Genomic DNA, 14004 nt, shown 5'->3' on the forward strand with positions numbered 1-14004 from the left:
CGTCCTGACAGTCTGTGTAAAAGTAAAAACCAAGTGGCAACCTCCCGCAGTTTCTCTTGAAGCCAATACGGAAGTGACATATACTGCAATTCATCGACTGGCCGCTAGGGACAGGCTCCAGAAGGGAGCCGAATCTCATTGAGCCCCATGTTAAAATGGCCAACTTTACAGCAGATTAAAACATGTTTACAGCCTGGTACAAATTGTGGTTTTGGTCTATACGGCTAATTTTGCCCTTCATGACAACTGTGAGGGGGGTGAATTTTTTTATAACTCATTCGTTTACATTATATAAAGCATTAAAGTTCTGCATAATTAAGGGCGTGGCCACTTCGAGTGACAGGTGCATAGCCATTTATCTGCTGTCTGTTAGTCATCGCGTCACTTCAGCTCCACCCACGTTCCACCTTTTTGCCCATTTTCTGTTATCCGGGAGTGACGCGCGATGACGCGCTGCCAAGATGGCAACGGCCATCTCGTCCATACTTTGCGCTTCAGAACCGAACAGCTCATCAGAATCCTATGGGTGATGTCACGGACACTACGACCATATTTTTTTTACAGTCTATGGTAAAAACTTAACTGAACGAGCGCCGGTGCGGTGGGCGCGCGCATGCACGTCAAACAAACAGAACGGTTTAGAGAGGGAGACTATTAATATTCAGCGCAAAAACATTGATTTAGCTGCAATATCTGCTTTAGGCGCTAAATTTAGTTTTAAAAGTAAACATGTAATTCAAGTGTTTTATGAGAATAGGAACTGTAAAATGATAACAGCGTGCAATTGAATATAAATGTAAGAAGTTTCTACAGGATAAAGAAATGACAGTAACAGGTACTGTGTCCATAGAGAGTGTGCGTGTGTTCCTGCAGAACATTCCTCTTATGTGGTAACACTGAGTTTGTGTTTATTTTCTTCTTTAATATCATTTTAATGTAGGGATTTGCTTAGTAACTTTTTTTTGCACATAATGTATAGCAAATAACATACCCTTACGAAAATGATGCTATTGATAAATATTTGAATAACCACACAAACCATATAGTTAAACTATGGATTTGAAGCAAAACTATGGTTAATTTGTGGTTACCGTTGAATAACTAAAATTACCCTGTTATTTATTTATTATTATTGTTGTTTGTTTTGTTCATTGTAAAACCATGGTTAATTTATGTAAGGGTAGATCTATTCACTATGTATGTGTTCATAGCACTCAGCTGACACGTTTGTTAAAAGGACAGCATTGGACAGGATGTGGAATAGTGTGTTTTGCCAATAAAAGAAAAAATTGGCTTTTCATCTGATTAATCGATTAATCTAAATAAATAAAAAATAACCGGCCAACAAATCGATTATCAAAATAATCGTTAGTTGCAGCCCTAGAGCTTTTTAAAGTACACTGCTTTGGCCGTGAGCCCAGAAAGACTGTTTTGGCTAAGTCACAAAAATTGGGCTGTACATGGACAGTGTGCGCAGACATCCATGGACCCTCCTAATGATGAAAATTACATCATGCGGTCTGTGCGTGGACTGCTGCGGAATGTGAATGGCCGAAGTATTCTTTGGGCTTTAGCCATATCTAGAGGGCAGAATAACAATCCCTTGTGTATCTCATGTGCATCCAGTTCGTCCCAAGACCCAGTGTGAGCAGCACAGAGACAGTCTTCAGAGCGGAAACGGTGATGTTCCTCTGGTGGGAGCCTTCATCCCTGAGTGTGATGAGGAGGGTCAGTACAGGCGTCAGCAGTGCCACGGGTCCACAGGTCACTGCTGGTGTGTGGACAGTAGGGGGCAGGAGAGAGCGGGAACCCGAACTCCGCCTGGAACCCCAAGAATAAACTGTGATGAACCTGGTAAGAGAGCTGTACATGGCCACCTCGTACTAACAAGTCTTAAGTTTACAGTGTCAAGCAATTTTTCAGGTTCGAATAAAACCAAAACGTTTCATAAAGGGATATAATCACAGTCAATTAAATATACAGCGGGATATTGTGGAGTGGGATTTTGGTCTAAAGCTGTTATAATGTGGATGGGGCTGCTTCTCTAAACAATCAAACATATGAGTTGGTAATTGGTGAAAAATATAAAAACTAATAAGATCCCATAGACTTACAATACAGGTGGGGCCTTAAGGCCCCGGTATGCTTCATTTTCCACGTTCCGCTCCGTCTCGCACACAGTCGAGAGTGTGAGCTTTTCAAAGTATACTCCTTTGGCCATGAGCGCAGAAAGACGCATTTATCACAGTAACAAAAATTGGGCTGCATGTGGACTGTGTGCGCAGACATCCACGGACCGTCCTGATGATGAAAATTACATCATGCGGACTGTGCGCGGAATGTGAATGGCTGATGTATACTTTGGGCTTTAGCCATATCTAGAGGGCAGAATAACAATCCCTTGTGTATCTCATGTGTATCCAGTTCGTCCCAAGACCCAGTGTGAGCAGCACAGAGACAATCTTCAGAGCGGAAGCGGTGGTGTTCCTCTGGTGGGAGCCTTCATCCCTGAGTGTGATGAGGAGGGTCAGTACAGGCGTCAGCAGTGCCACGGGTCCACAGGTCACTGCTGGTGTGTGGACAGTAGGGGGCAGGAGAGAGCGGGAACCCGAACTCCGCCTGGAACCCCAAGAATAAACTGTGATGAACCTGGTAAGAGAGCTGTACATGGCCACCTCATACTAACAAGTCTTAAAGGGTTAGTTCACCCAAAAATGAAAATTCTGTCATTAATTACTCACCCTCATGTCGTTCGACACCCGTAAGACCTCCGTTCATATTCGGAACACAAATTAAGATATTTTTGTTGAAAGCTGATGGCTGAGAAAGGCTTCAGATAGGCCTCCATTGGCATTCAGTACATTTACAGTCCCAAGACAGGCACTTAAAACGTCGTTACAAAGTCCATCTCACCACAGTGACTCTACAATAATTTTACGATGCGACGACAATAGTTTTTGTGCGCAAAAAAAAATCTAAATAACACCTTTATCCAACTTGTTCTTGTCTTCCGTGTGTGCCTCCACGACGCATGCGCGAGAATATGACGCAGATCCGGCGTTCGGACACATGACCCAGAAGCGATTTGTTTACAAGCAGAGGAAGACGCGCGTATCTAAGCTGTTGAATTCTACATTGATCGTGCTTTAGGTCTCGGCGTAGTTCTCAAAATGGGGTTAGAGTGTGCATTTCATGGATTCCCGAACCCCGGCGCTACGTCATATTCTCGCGCATGCGTCGTGGAGGCACACACGGAAGACAAGAACAAGTTGGATAAAGGTGTTATTTTGATTTTTTTTGCGCACAAAAATTATTGTCGTCGCATCGTAAAATTATTGTAGAGTCACTGTGGTGAGATGGACTTTGTAACAACGTTTTAAGTGCCGTTTATGGATCTTGGAAGTGTGAATGTACTGAATGCCAATGGAGGCCTATCTGAAGCCTTTCTCAGCCACCAGCTTTCAACAAAAATATCTTCATTTGTGTTCCGAATATGAACGGAGGTCTTACGGGTGTCGAACGACATGAGGGTGAGTAATTAATGACAGAATTTTCATTTTTGGGTGAACTAACCCTTTAAGTTTCCAGTGTCAAGCAATTTTTCAAGTTTGATAATCACAGCCAAATAAATATACAGCGGAATATTGTGGCGTGTGGTTTTGGTCTAATGGGGTTATAATGTGGATGGGGCTGCTTCTCTAAACAATCATACGTATGAGTTGGTAATTGGTGAAAGATATAAAAGCTAATAAAATCCCATAGACTTTCATTACAGGTTGGGCATTAAAGGGTTAGTTCACCCAAAAAAGAAAATTCTGTCATTAATTACTCACCCTCACGTCGTTCGAGACCCGTAAGACCTCCGTTCATATTCGGAACACAAATGAAGATATTTTTGTTGAAAGCTGATGGCTGAGAAAGGCCTCCATTGGCATTCAGTACACTTATACTCCCAAGACGGATAAAAGGCACTCAAAACATCGTTACAAAGTCCATCTCACCACAGTGACTCTACAATAATCTTACGATGCGACGACAATAGTTTTTGTGCGCAAAAAAATCAAAATAACACCTTTTTCCAACTTGTTACTGCCTTCCGTGTGTGCCTCCACGACGCATGCGCGAGAATATGACGTAGATCCGGCGTTCGGACAGATGACCCAGAAGCGATTTGTTTACAATCAGAGGAAGACGCGCGTATCTCAGCTGTTGGATTCTACATTGATCGTGCTTTAGGTCTCGGCGTAGTGCTCAAAATGGGGCTTAAGTGTGCATTTCATGGAATCCCGAACCCCGGCGCTACGTCATATTCTCGCTCATGCGTCGTGGAGGCACACGCGGAAGGCAATAACAAGCTGGATAAAGGTGTTAATTTGATTTTTTTTTGGCGCACAAAAACTATTGTCGTCGCATCGTAAGATTATTGTAGAGTCACTGTGGTGAGATGGACTTTGTAACGACATTTTAAGTGCCTTTTATCGGTCTTGGGAGTATAAGTGTACTGAATGCCAATGGAGGCCTTTCTCAGCCATCAGCTTTCAACAAAAATATCTTCATTTGTGTTCCGAATATGAACGGAGGTCTTACGGGTCTCGAACGACATAAGGGTGAGTAATTAATGACAGAATTTTCATTTTTGGGTGAACTAACCCTTTAAGGCCCCGGTATACTTCATTTTCCACGTTCCGCTCCGTCTCGCGCACAGTTGAGAGTGTGAGCTTTTGAAAGTATACTCCTTTGGCAGTGAGTGCAGAAAGACACATTCGGTGCTTGTGCACTATCTAGTGGTTTTCAAATGCTCAAGTTACTCACACATGCGATGTTGTATGCGCAGTTTTATGGGATGATTTTAGACTCAAAATGATTAATAAATACACACACAATTATCCATGAACTTGATAAATGTTGCAGACATGTTGTACTATCCACAAACAAATGCCTTTTAACTTGTGTGTGCAAAATACAGAATTACATGAATGTGAAGCGATTTGTACAAATAGAGACATAGTTGTGAATACAAAACTTTGATTTTGTATTAATGTAAGTCAGAATTTGTGCGTGCAACGAGTAAGATGTGCATTTGTGGATCCGGTGACGTGCATTCATTCATTGACTCGTTTGTGAGTTGATCCTATTTGATTCTTTTGGATTTTGAGACTTTCATTTCGCCGGTTTGGCCTTGCACGATCCACACACACAGCTGTCTAAGAAAACCTGCTGCCACTAGATGGCAGTATCTGCCAAAACAGACACCGGCACCGTGAGCATTATTCTGCCTATGAGACGCTTTATGTGTCCTCGTTATAAAGACGAGGAAAACGCTTAACAGGCTAACGTTAAAAAGGTTTTAATGACGCATAGGCTACTTTGTATAGGCAAGCCAATTAAATCAGGTTATGAACACAACATTGTTCATCACAACATTTTTCTCCCATAGAAAACCATTATAAAATGCTTAATATGCAATAGCGCATGTTCAATAAAGTGTATAGCCTACTTTTAATATCACCGTTTTGAACAACATCTAGGAAACCCGTTATAAAGTAAAACGTAATGGGCTCCCTTATGTACATATAGGCTAAGCTACTCTCCTATTCTTTATTAGTGAGGTATGTACAGGTACAGAATTTGTTCTTTTAATATCCCTGTTTGTAATTAAGCCACGTTAAGTGTTCAGTAAAATGCTTTAAACGTGTAATTATAAACACGTTAAGTTCATATTCTGGGCTCATCTGCCTTTTTTGCACATGCTTCATTAATAAGAGTTTGGTCTTCTTAATGCGTTTTTCCCATTAAGAGTTTTAGAATATTCCCGAGGAAACAATGTGAAACTTAACGCGTTTTGGGTTCATATTTTTATAGGCCTACTTCTAATTATCGTTGTTTTAATGCATTAATGTATCCTGGGCTCATATGCGTTTTTTCCCATAAAGTCTATTATAAAAGAAAACGCTTAATGTGGCTTCCTGCAGTAAAACAGTGATATTAAAAGTAGGCTATACACTTTATTGAACATGTGCTATTGCATATTAAGCATTTTATAATGGTTATCTGTGGGAGAAAAATGTTGTGATGAACAATGTTGTGTTCATAACCTGATTTAATCTGCTTGCCTATACAAAGTAGCCTATGCGTTATTAATACCTTTTTAACGTTAGCCTGTTAAGCGTTTTCCTCGTCTTTATAACGAGGACACATAAAGCGTCTCATAGGCAGAATAATGCTCACGGTGCCGCTGTTTTGGCAGATACTGCCATCTAGTGGCAGCAGGTTTTCTTAGACAGCTGTGTGTGTGGATCGTGCAAGGCCAAACCGACTAAATGAAAGTCTCAAAATCCAAAAGAATCAAATAGGATCGACTCACAAACGAGTCAATGAATGAATGCGCGTCACCGGATCCACAAATGCACATCTTACTCGTTGCACGCACAAATTCTGACTTAGTTGTGAATACAAAACTTTGATTTTGTATTAATGTATGTCTCTATTTGCACAAATCGCTTCACATTCATGTAATTCTGTATTTTGCACACACAAGTTAAAAGGCATTTGTTTGTGGATAGTAAAACATGTCTGCAACATTTATCAAGTCCATGCATAATTGTGTGTGTATTTATTAATCATTTTGAGTCTAAAATCATCCCATATACTTTGGGCTTTAGCCATATCTAGAGAGCAGAATAACAATCCCTTGTGTATCTCATGTGCATCCAGTTCGTCCCAAGACACAGTGTGAGCAGCACAGAGACAGCCTTCAGAGTGGAAACGGTGATGTTCCTCTGGTGGGAGCCTTCATCCCTGAGTGTGATGAGGCGGGTCAGTACAGGCGTCAGCAGTGCCACGGGTCCACAGGTCACTGCTGGTGTGTGGACAGTAGGGGGCAGGAGAGAGCGGGAACCCGAACTCCACCTGGAACCCCGAGAATAAACTGTGATGAACCTGGTAAGAGAGCTGTACATGGCCACCTCGTACTAACAAGTCTTAAGTTTACAGTGTCAAGAAATGGGGTCTAATGGGGTTATACTGTGGATGGGGCTGCTTCTCTAAGCATTCTTCATTTTCCGCGTTCTGCTACGTCATGCGTTGTGAGAGTGTGAACCTTTCAAAGTATACTGCTTTGGCTGTGAGTGCAGAAACATGCATTTGGCACTTGCGCACTATCTAGTGGTTTTCAAGCGCAGTGTTGGGGAAAGTTACTTTGAAAATGAATGCATTACTTTTTCTCACCTGAGCTGAGCTTGTTTTTTTTATATATAACAAAAACTGTTTTTTTGGCAAATGTAAAGACCCTTTCACACCAAAATGGAATAATAAGCCTCAGAATGAAGGAAATGCAAATTTACACCTGTACAGTAGAGAGCGCAGCTCAAACAAACCTTTTGCTATTCTGGATTGCAGAAGAATAGGATGCAGGAGAAAAAGTTATTTTGTTTAACTGAATCATCGAAGTAAAGTGAGATTAAATGCATAAAAATATTTGTTTTATTTAACATACACTATAGTGCCAAAAGTTTTGGGACGTCTGCCTTTACATGAACGTTAATGACATCCCATTCTTAATCCAAAGGGTTTAATATGGAGTTGGCCCACACTTTGCAGCTATAACAGCTTCAACTCTTCTGGGAAGGCTTTTCACAAGGTTTAGGAGTGTGTTTATGGGAATTTTTGACCATTCTTCTAGAAGCGCATTTGTGAGGTCAGACACTGATGTTGGACTAGAAGGCCTGGCTCGCAGTCTCCGCTCTAATTCATCCCAAAGGTGTTCTATTGGGTTGAGGTCAAGACTCAGTGCAGGCCAGTCAAGTTCCTCCACATCAAACTCACTCATCCATGTCTTTATGGACCTTGATATGTCCAAAATGTCTTGGTATGCTGAAGCATTGAGAGTTCCTTTCACTGGAACTAAGGGGCCAAGCCCAACCCCTGAAAAACAACCCCACACCATAATCCCCGCTCCACCAAACTTGTCACTATGCAGTCAGGCATGTACCATTCTCCTGGCAAACGCCAAACCCAGATTCATCCATCGGATTGCCAGACAAAGAAGCGTGATTCGTCACTCCAGAGAACCTGTCTCCACTGCTCTAGAGTCCAGTGGTGACGTGCTTTACACCACATCTGACGCTTTGCGTTGCACTTGGTGATGTAAGGCTTGGATGCAGCTGCTCGGCCATGGAAACCCATTTCATGAAGCTCTCTACGCACTGTTCTTGAGCTAATCTGAAGGCCACATGAAGTTTGGAGGTTTGTAGCTATTGACTCTGCAGAAAGTTGGCGACTTCTGTGCACTGTGCGCCTCAGCATGCGCTGACCCCGCTCTGTGATTTTACGTGGCCTACCACTTCATTGCTGAATTGCTGTTCTTCCCAATTGCTTCCACTTTGTTATAATACCACTAACAGTTGACTGTGGGATATTTAGTAGTGAGGAAATTTCATGAATGGACTTATTGCACAGGTGGCAACTATCACAGTTCCACGCTTGAATTCACGGAGCTCATGAGAGCGACCCATTCCTTCACAAATGATTGTAGAAGCGTCTGCATGCCTAGGTGCTTGATTTCATACACCTGTGGCCATGGAAGTGATTGGAACACCTGAATTCAATGATTTAGAGGGGCGTCCCAATACTTTTGGCAATATAGTGTATATTGCATAGTATTCAGATTTTGCATTTCACTGATTTTATTCATTTTAAGGAATACTTTTTGTGCAAGTGAGATTAATAAATGCATGCTTGCACAACTGGCTTTTAAAGGAAATGGGAGATGAGACACTGATTAGTTTATTGCACATTATGCCTAAAACTAGCAAAAGTGGATTTAGACACGCCCTAAGTGCACCTGCGCCATTCGCTTCAGACCATGTGCTCATATAATTAAAATAGGGCCCTATGTATTATAAATGTACATACCTTTTTTTTTAAATGAAAATATAAAAAAACATGTTAGATTTACGATGTTAATAACTGTGTAAACACGTCTGTAAAAAGGGCCCATATCATAGCAACCAAATAGAACACCTTAACAACTGCATAGCAACGCCCTGGCAACCATCCACCATAAACTAGCATCATAGTGTCAACTTTTGCATGGGCAACACATCTAAAACATGTTTGACATGGTCTCCACCCTGTGTCCGGAGTTAGAATTGTAATATCGCTTGCAAATGATGGGCTTTCTACTTTGCTAAGTAGTTTCTCATCATGTGTAAGCAATCACTCTAATTTGTAGCAGAGCTCACAGAGTCCAGTCTGTGTTTCATCGAGATTACAGAGCAGAAGGAAGATATGTGCACTTTAGTCCATGTCAACACTGCCTGTGAATGTGTCCTCTTCTCACCAAAGTTATAAATGCCTCCTAATTTGTCTAAATGTTTTGTAGCCAAAAATGAAACTTGCGTTGAAGTAATAGTGCTTTCGAACTTTCAAAATTAGATTAAAATACATTGGTACTGTATTTTCTATTTCTTTAGAAATAGAGGTTAGGGGTGCATAATAGTTTACATATATTATATACTGTATAATAATATTATATATAAACTTTAGTTTTTTATTTTTTATATAGTTTTGTATTTGTTTGTTAATTTTTTAAAACAATTTTATATATAATATATAATATTTTTTTAAATATAAATTATATACATTTAATTATTTCAAAATAATATATATATATATATATATATATATATATATATATATATATATATATATATATATATATATATATATATATATATATATATATATATATATATATATATATAATTTATACAAAAAATATTTTTTTAAATTTAAATATATTTATTGCTATTAATAATAAAATGAACAATAGCAACAATAAATAAAAGTAATCATCATAAACTCGATTCAGTTTTAGTTATAAACGTATAAATATCTGTTCAAAGTTTTTTTCATTGGCTATTTTTGTTGTTCTCTTGATAAATATTTTATGTGGTGATTGATATACCCCATTTTGTGCAGCATCAGTAATATGTTCATGGTTTCTCTGACACCCAGTGATAGTGCCTCCAACCCAGCGTCCAGAGACTGTCTGTGAGCGCTGGAGAGCCAGTCTGTTGCAGCAATATGGAGGCCAGCCGGATTCCCACCACTATCTACCTCAGTGTGACTCTTCCGGCGAGTTCAACCCGGTTCAGTGCTACGGAGACAGCAGCTACTGCTGGTGTGTGGACCAAAACGGACGGGAAGTACCAGGAACCCGCTCACACGACGCTGTGAAACCTGCCTGTGAGTGTCGCTTGGTGTGAAATGTACCATTTTAAAAAGACTAATTAAGTGTCTGCATGCTTGGACAAAAAGAGTTATGATGAACAACAGATTATGAACAAGCGGTTTTATTTAATTTCAAATTTTCTTATCATCTCATGTTCATATTCATAACAAGAGGCAAAAAAATGAAGCTAAAACAATCTACCGTCAATCTTCTAGGTATACCTACTGTGGCCCCTCCCACCATGCGCCCTCTGCCACGCCCAGATGTGACCCCGCCTCCAGCAGGCACGTCCTTGCTCTATGCCCAGGGTCAAAAGATTGGAGTTTTGCCCCTCAATGGCACACAGATGGACAAGCAGAGATCTTCAGTGCTGCTTGCTCTACATGTGAGACTTACACAATATTGATTGAAATACTGAAGTCTGTGGCTTTGAGAAAAGTGTACTAATTCAGCCCTGTTTACACTTTCAGGGCTCTATAGTGGTCGGCATTGATTACGACTGCAGAGAAAGGAAAGTTTACTGGACCGATCTGGCAGGACGGACAATCAATCGAGCCAGTCTGGAGCCAGGATCAGAATCTGAGATCATCATCAATACAGGTATGTTTATTTTGCCAAAAAAAACAATCTTGGAAATATAATATGATATAATAATTGATTACTATTTATATTTTTTTTTCAGCTCTGACGAGTCCAGAAGGTCTTGCTTTAGATGCGGCCCGTCGGAGACTGTTTTGGGTGGACAGCACACCGGACAAGATCGAAACAGCAAACCTTGATGGAAGTGACAGACGTGTTCTGTTTGACACAGACTTAGTGAATCCCAGAGCCATCATTGTGGACTCCTCTACAGGGTATTTGCTCAAATTGCTTAAAGATTATCTTAAAGATAACTAAAACCAATACCAGACGTAAAAAACGAATTCTTCTCATTTGAATACATACAAACAGTATATTTAAAATAATATAATTAATGAACATTTTTCTGCATTTTTGTCTTGAGCATGCTGGATCACTCGGACTGCACCATTAACAGGGCTATCGCTGCTTAATTAATCCTATAATTGGCTGATTTAATGAACCCTCATTTCCTCGTTTCCTTTACAAGAGTGCTCCGAAACCAAAAATCTGTTATCTGCTATTGTGAAAAGTGTGATTGAGGGAAAGAGAGAGAGAGAACAGCGCATGAAGCGAGCGAGCGAGGAGGTCAGGACGTGTATGGGAGGCAGAGAAAATAAGAGGGCAAGGCTACAAATTGGCCCAGATGTTAGTGTTGCTTCAGTGTCTGGCCTGGCTCTCGGGTCTCAGGGGAGGCAGGCAACGTGTGGGCCAGCAACTCCACAAACACAGCCATCTGCAACATCTGGAGCAACTGAACTAGGGTGGAGGACAGGAGATATAACACAAACCTCATGGGCCATGAGAATAGCTGCTAATGTGCGCTTGTGTTTGTTGGTGCTGCGATATGCGCTGCGTGCTAGATGTTTTTGCCGTCACACATAATGTATGCATGCATGAGGCATTAGTTGAGAATTTTACAAAACAAATATTTCGTTATACAAGCAGTGTGCAAAGCTGTATTGTTCGCTGCTCCTCTTATAAATATCCCTTACATTTTTACCTCGAATGCTGTGAAATTGAGATTTGGTGCTTAGAAATCCTCAGGGAGGGAAATAAGTAACATCATTTTACGGTTATAAATCTTTTTTGCCCAGTGAGTCATTCATCATTAAAAATAGTGCAGGCTAGTTTTTATTTACCATCTTTTGAGGGACTGAGTTTCCTAGGCCTTGATTTAAAACATCTTGTTTAAATCAACGCTAAATAGAGCAGAACAGTTTTGTATGTTTTTACATTTAGCAAAACATCAATTTCAAGCAAAAATCTCAAGCTGTGAGCCATTTTGCCTCGCATGTTAAAAGCCTTATGGCTCAATCTATTGCATATTATTTTCAGCTTTGACTTTAATTAAAAGAGAACTGCACACTCTCTTAAGCATAGCATGGCATTTATTTACCAATGTTTGACATTACATCTTTTATAATGTATTAGACTTGCACATGCAAACATGGTCATTAATAATAGTTCTTCTTTATTATAAATGTTGCTGCTTAATATTGTTGTGGAAACCGTGATACATTTTTAAATTTTTTAACACACACACACACACACACACACACACACACACACACACACACACACACACACACACACACACACACACACACACACACACACACACACACACACACACACACACACACACACACACACACACACACACAAATATTTTGCAATGAATTATATATTTTACAATACTATAAACCAATAGTACTATTTGTATATCAGAAATATTACATTTGAAAACATAAGTTGTTTTAAATTGTAATAATATTTCACAATATTACTGTTTTTACTGAATTTTTCTATTAAATAAATACAGCCTTGGTGAGCGAGACTTCTTTCAAAAACATTTAAAATTGTTTCATAAAAAACTTTTGATTGTACTGTATATATTATATACTGTATATATGTGTGTATTAAAATAATACATTATGAATAAATAATAATAAATGCTAAACGTACATGTGTGAAATAGAAATATATTTTAAAAAAAGTTATACATATACAAGTTTTTATTTTTTAAAAAGTCAACCGAAAGTTCAACCATTGCCATAATGTCCTTTTCACAGAACCCTCTACTGGACTGACTGGAACCGAGAAGCTCCTAAAATCGAGAGCGCCTCGGTGGATGGACAAAACCGAAGAGTCCTGGTACAGGATGGCATTGGACTGCCCAATGCTTTGACCTACGACTACACTACACGCCAGGTCTGCTGGGCCGATGCAGGTATGCGCTAAGCACATGTAGGCTAGTTTTTGAGCAGCAATATTTTTGGCTTTCGACATAAAGTCTGATCATATTATTCTAACTGTGTAAATCTGAATTAGATACCACAATAACAGGTTGTTGGTATGTTGGTAACCTCTTTTTGTGTGTGTTTTGGGCAGGAACCAAGCGCCTAGAGTGTATATCGCCCAACGGGACAGGGAGACGTGTGGTCCACAGTAAACTGAACTACCCCTTCAGCATGGTCTACTTCGCCAATCACTACTATTACACAGATTGGAGGAGGTAAAGCATAGCACATGCATGTTCAACACTAAATGACCATCAGAATCACAACTACCTATCAGATATTGTTCTATTCATGAAAGCTCCTGTATATCCTGCATGTTGGCAAGTCCTTCATGCTTGTTTCACTTTTCTTTCTGTGTCACACTAGACTTTGTGCTCCATTCACTTCCATTCATACTCGATACAAACATCAGAGCAACATGATTTGCCGTGAAACTGAAAAGTGGAGCAGATAATATAGCTTTAAACCTTAATATAAAGTTTATTACTATTTATTTACAATATTTAAAACAGAACCCCAGGAGCATACTGATATTTATTTGCGAGGTCCAATTTGTCAATTGTGACTGTACCTTCATCAATTCAATTATTAAAAAACTACTGATCTCATTTTACATTTTTCTGTGATGTTTCAGAGATGGAATCGTCGCTCTCAGTCGAGATAACCAGTCAACAGATGAGTACTTGCCTGATCAGAGGTCTCATTTGTATGGAATTACAGTTGCTCCTCCACACTGTTTATAAGGTGCTTACAGATTTCTGTGGTAAAGTATATCATCTTTTTAGTTTTGGTAATACATTTTTCTAGTATATACTGTGTGTGCGTATATATATATAATGCTCAGACAAC

General features: G+C 39.8%; 1 protein-coding gene across 1 annotated transcript in view; it reads left to right on the forward strand.

The window, feature by feature from the left end:
- Positions 1–14004, forward strand: part of nid2a (nidogen 2a (osteonidogen)) — a 53268-nt gene that overhangs the window by 37021 nt on the left and 2243 nt on the right. Inside the window, exons 16-25 of the mRNA XM_079833643.1 lie at positions 1627–1854; positions 2425–2652; positions 6715–6942; positions 10018–10248; positions 10450–10619; positions 10705–10834; positions 10917–11088; positions 12928–13085; positions 13247–13370; positions 13790–13899. Coding sequence (XP_079689769.1) covers positions 1627–1854; positions 2425–2652; positions 6715–6942; positions 10018–10248; positions 10450–10619; positions 10705–10834; positions 10917–11088; positions 12928–13085; positions 13247–13370; positions 13790–13898 — 1778 coding nt within the window. The 3' untranslated portion in view covers position 13899. The remainder of the gene's footprint in view (positions 1–1626; positions 1855–2424; positions 2653–6714; positions 6943–10017; positions 10249–10449; positions 10620–10704; positions 10835–10916; positions 11089–12927; positions 13086–13246; positions 13371–13789; positions 13900–14004) is intronic.

The sequence above is a fragment of the Gobio gobio genome, assembly GCF_949357685.1.
Source record: "Gobio gobio genome assembly, chromosome: 13".
In the NCBI taxonomy this organism is placed as follows: domain Eukaryota; kingdom Metazoa; phylum Chordata; class Actinopteri; order Cypriniformes; family Gobionidae; genus Gobio; species Gobio gobio.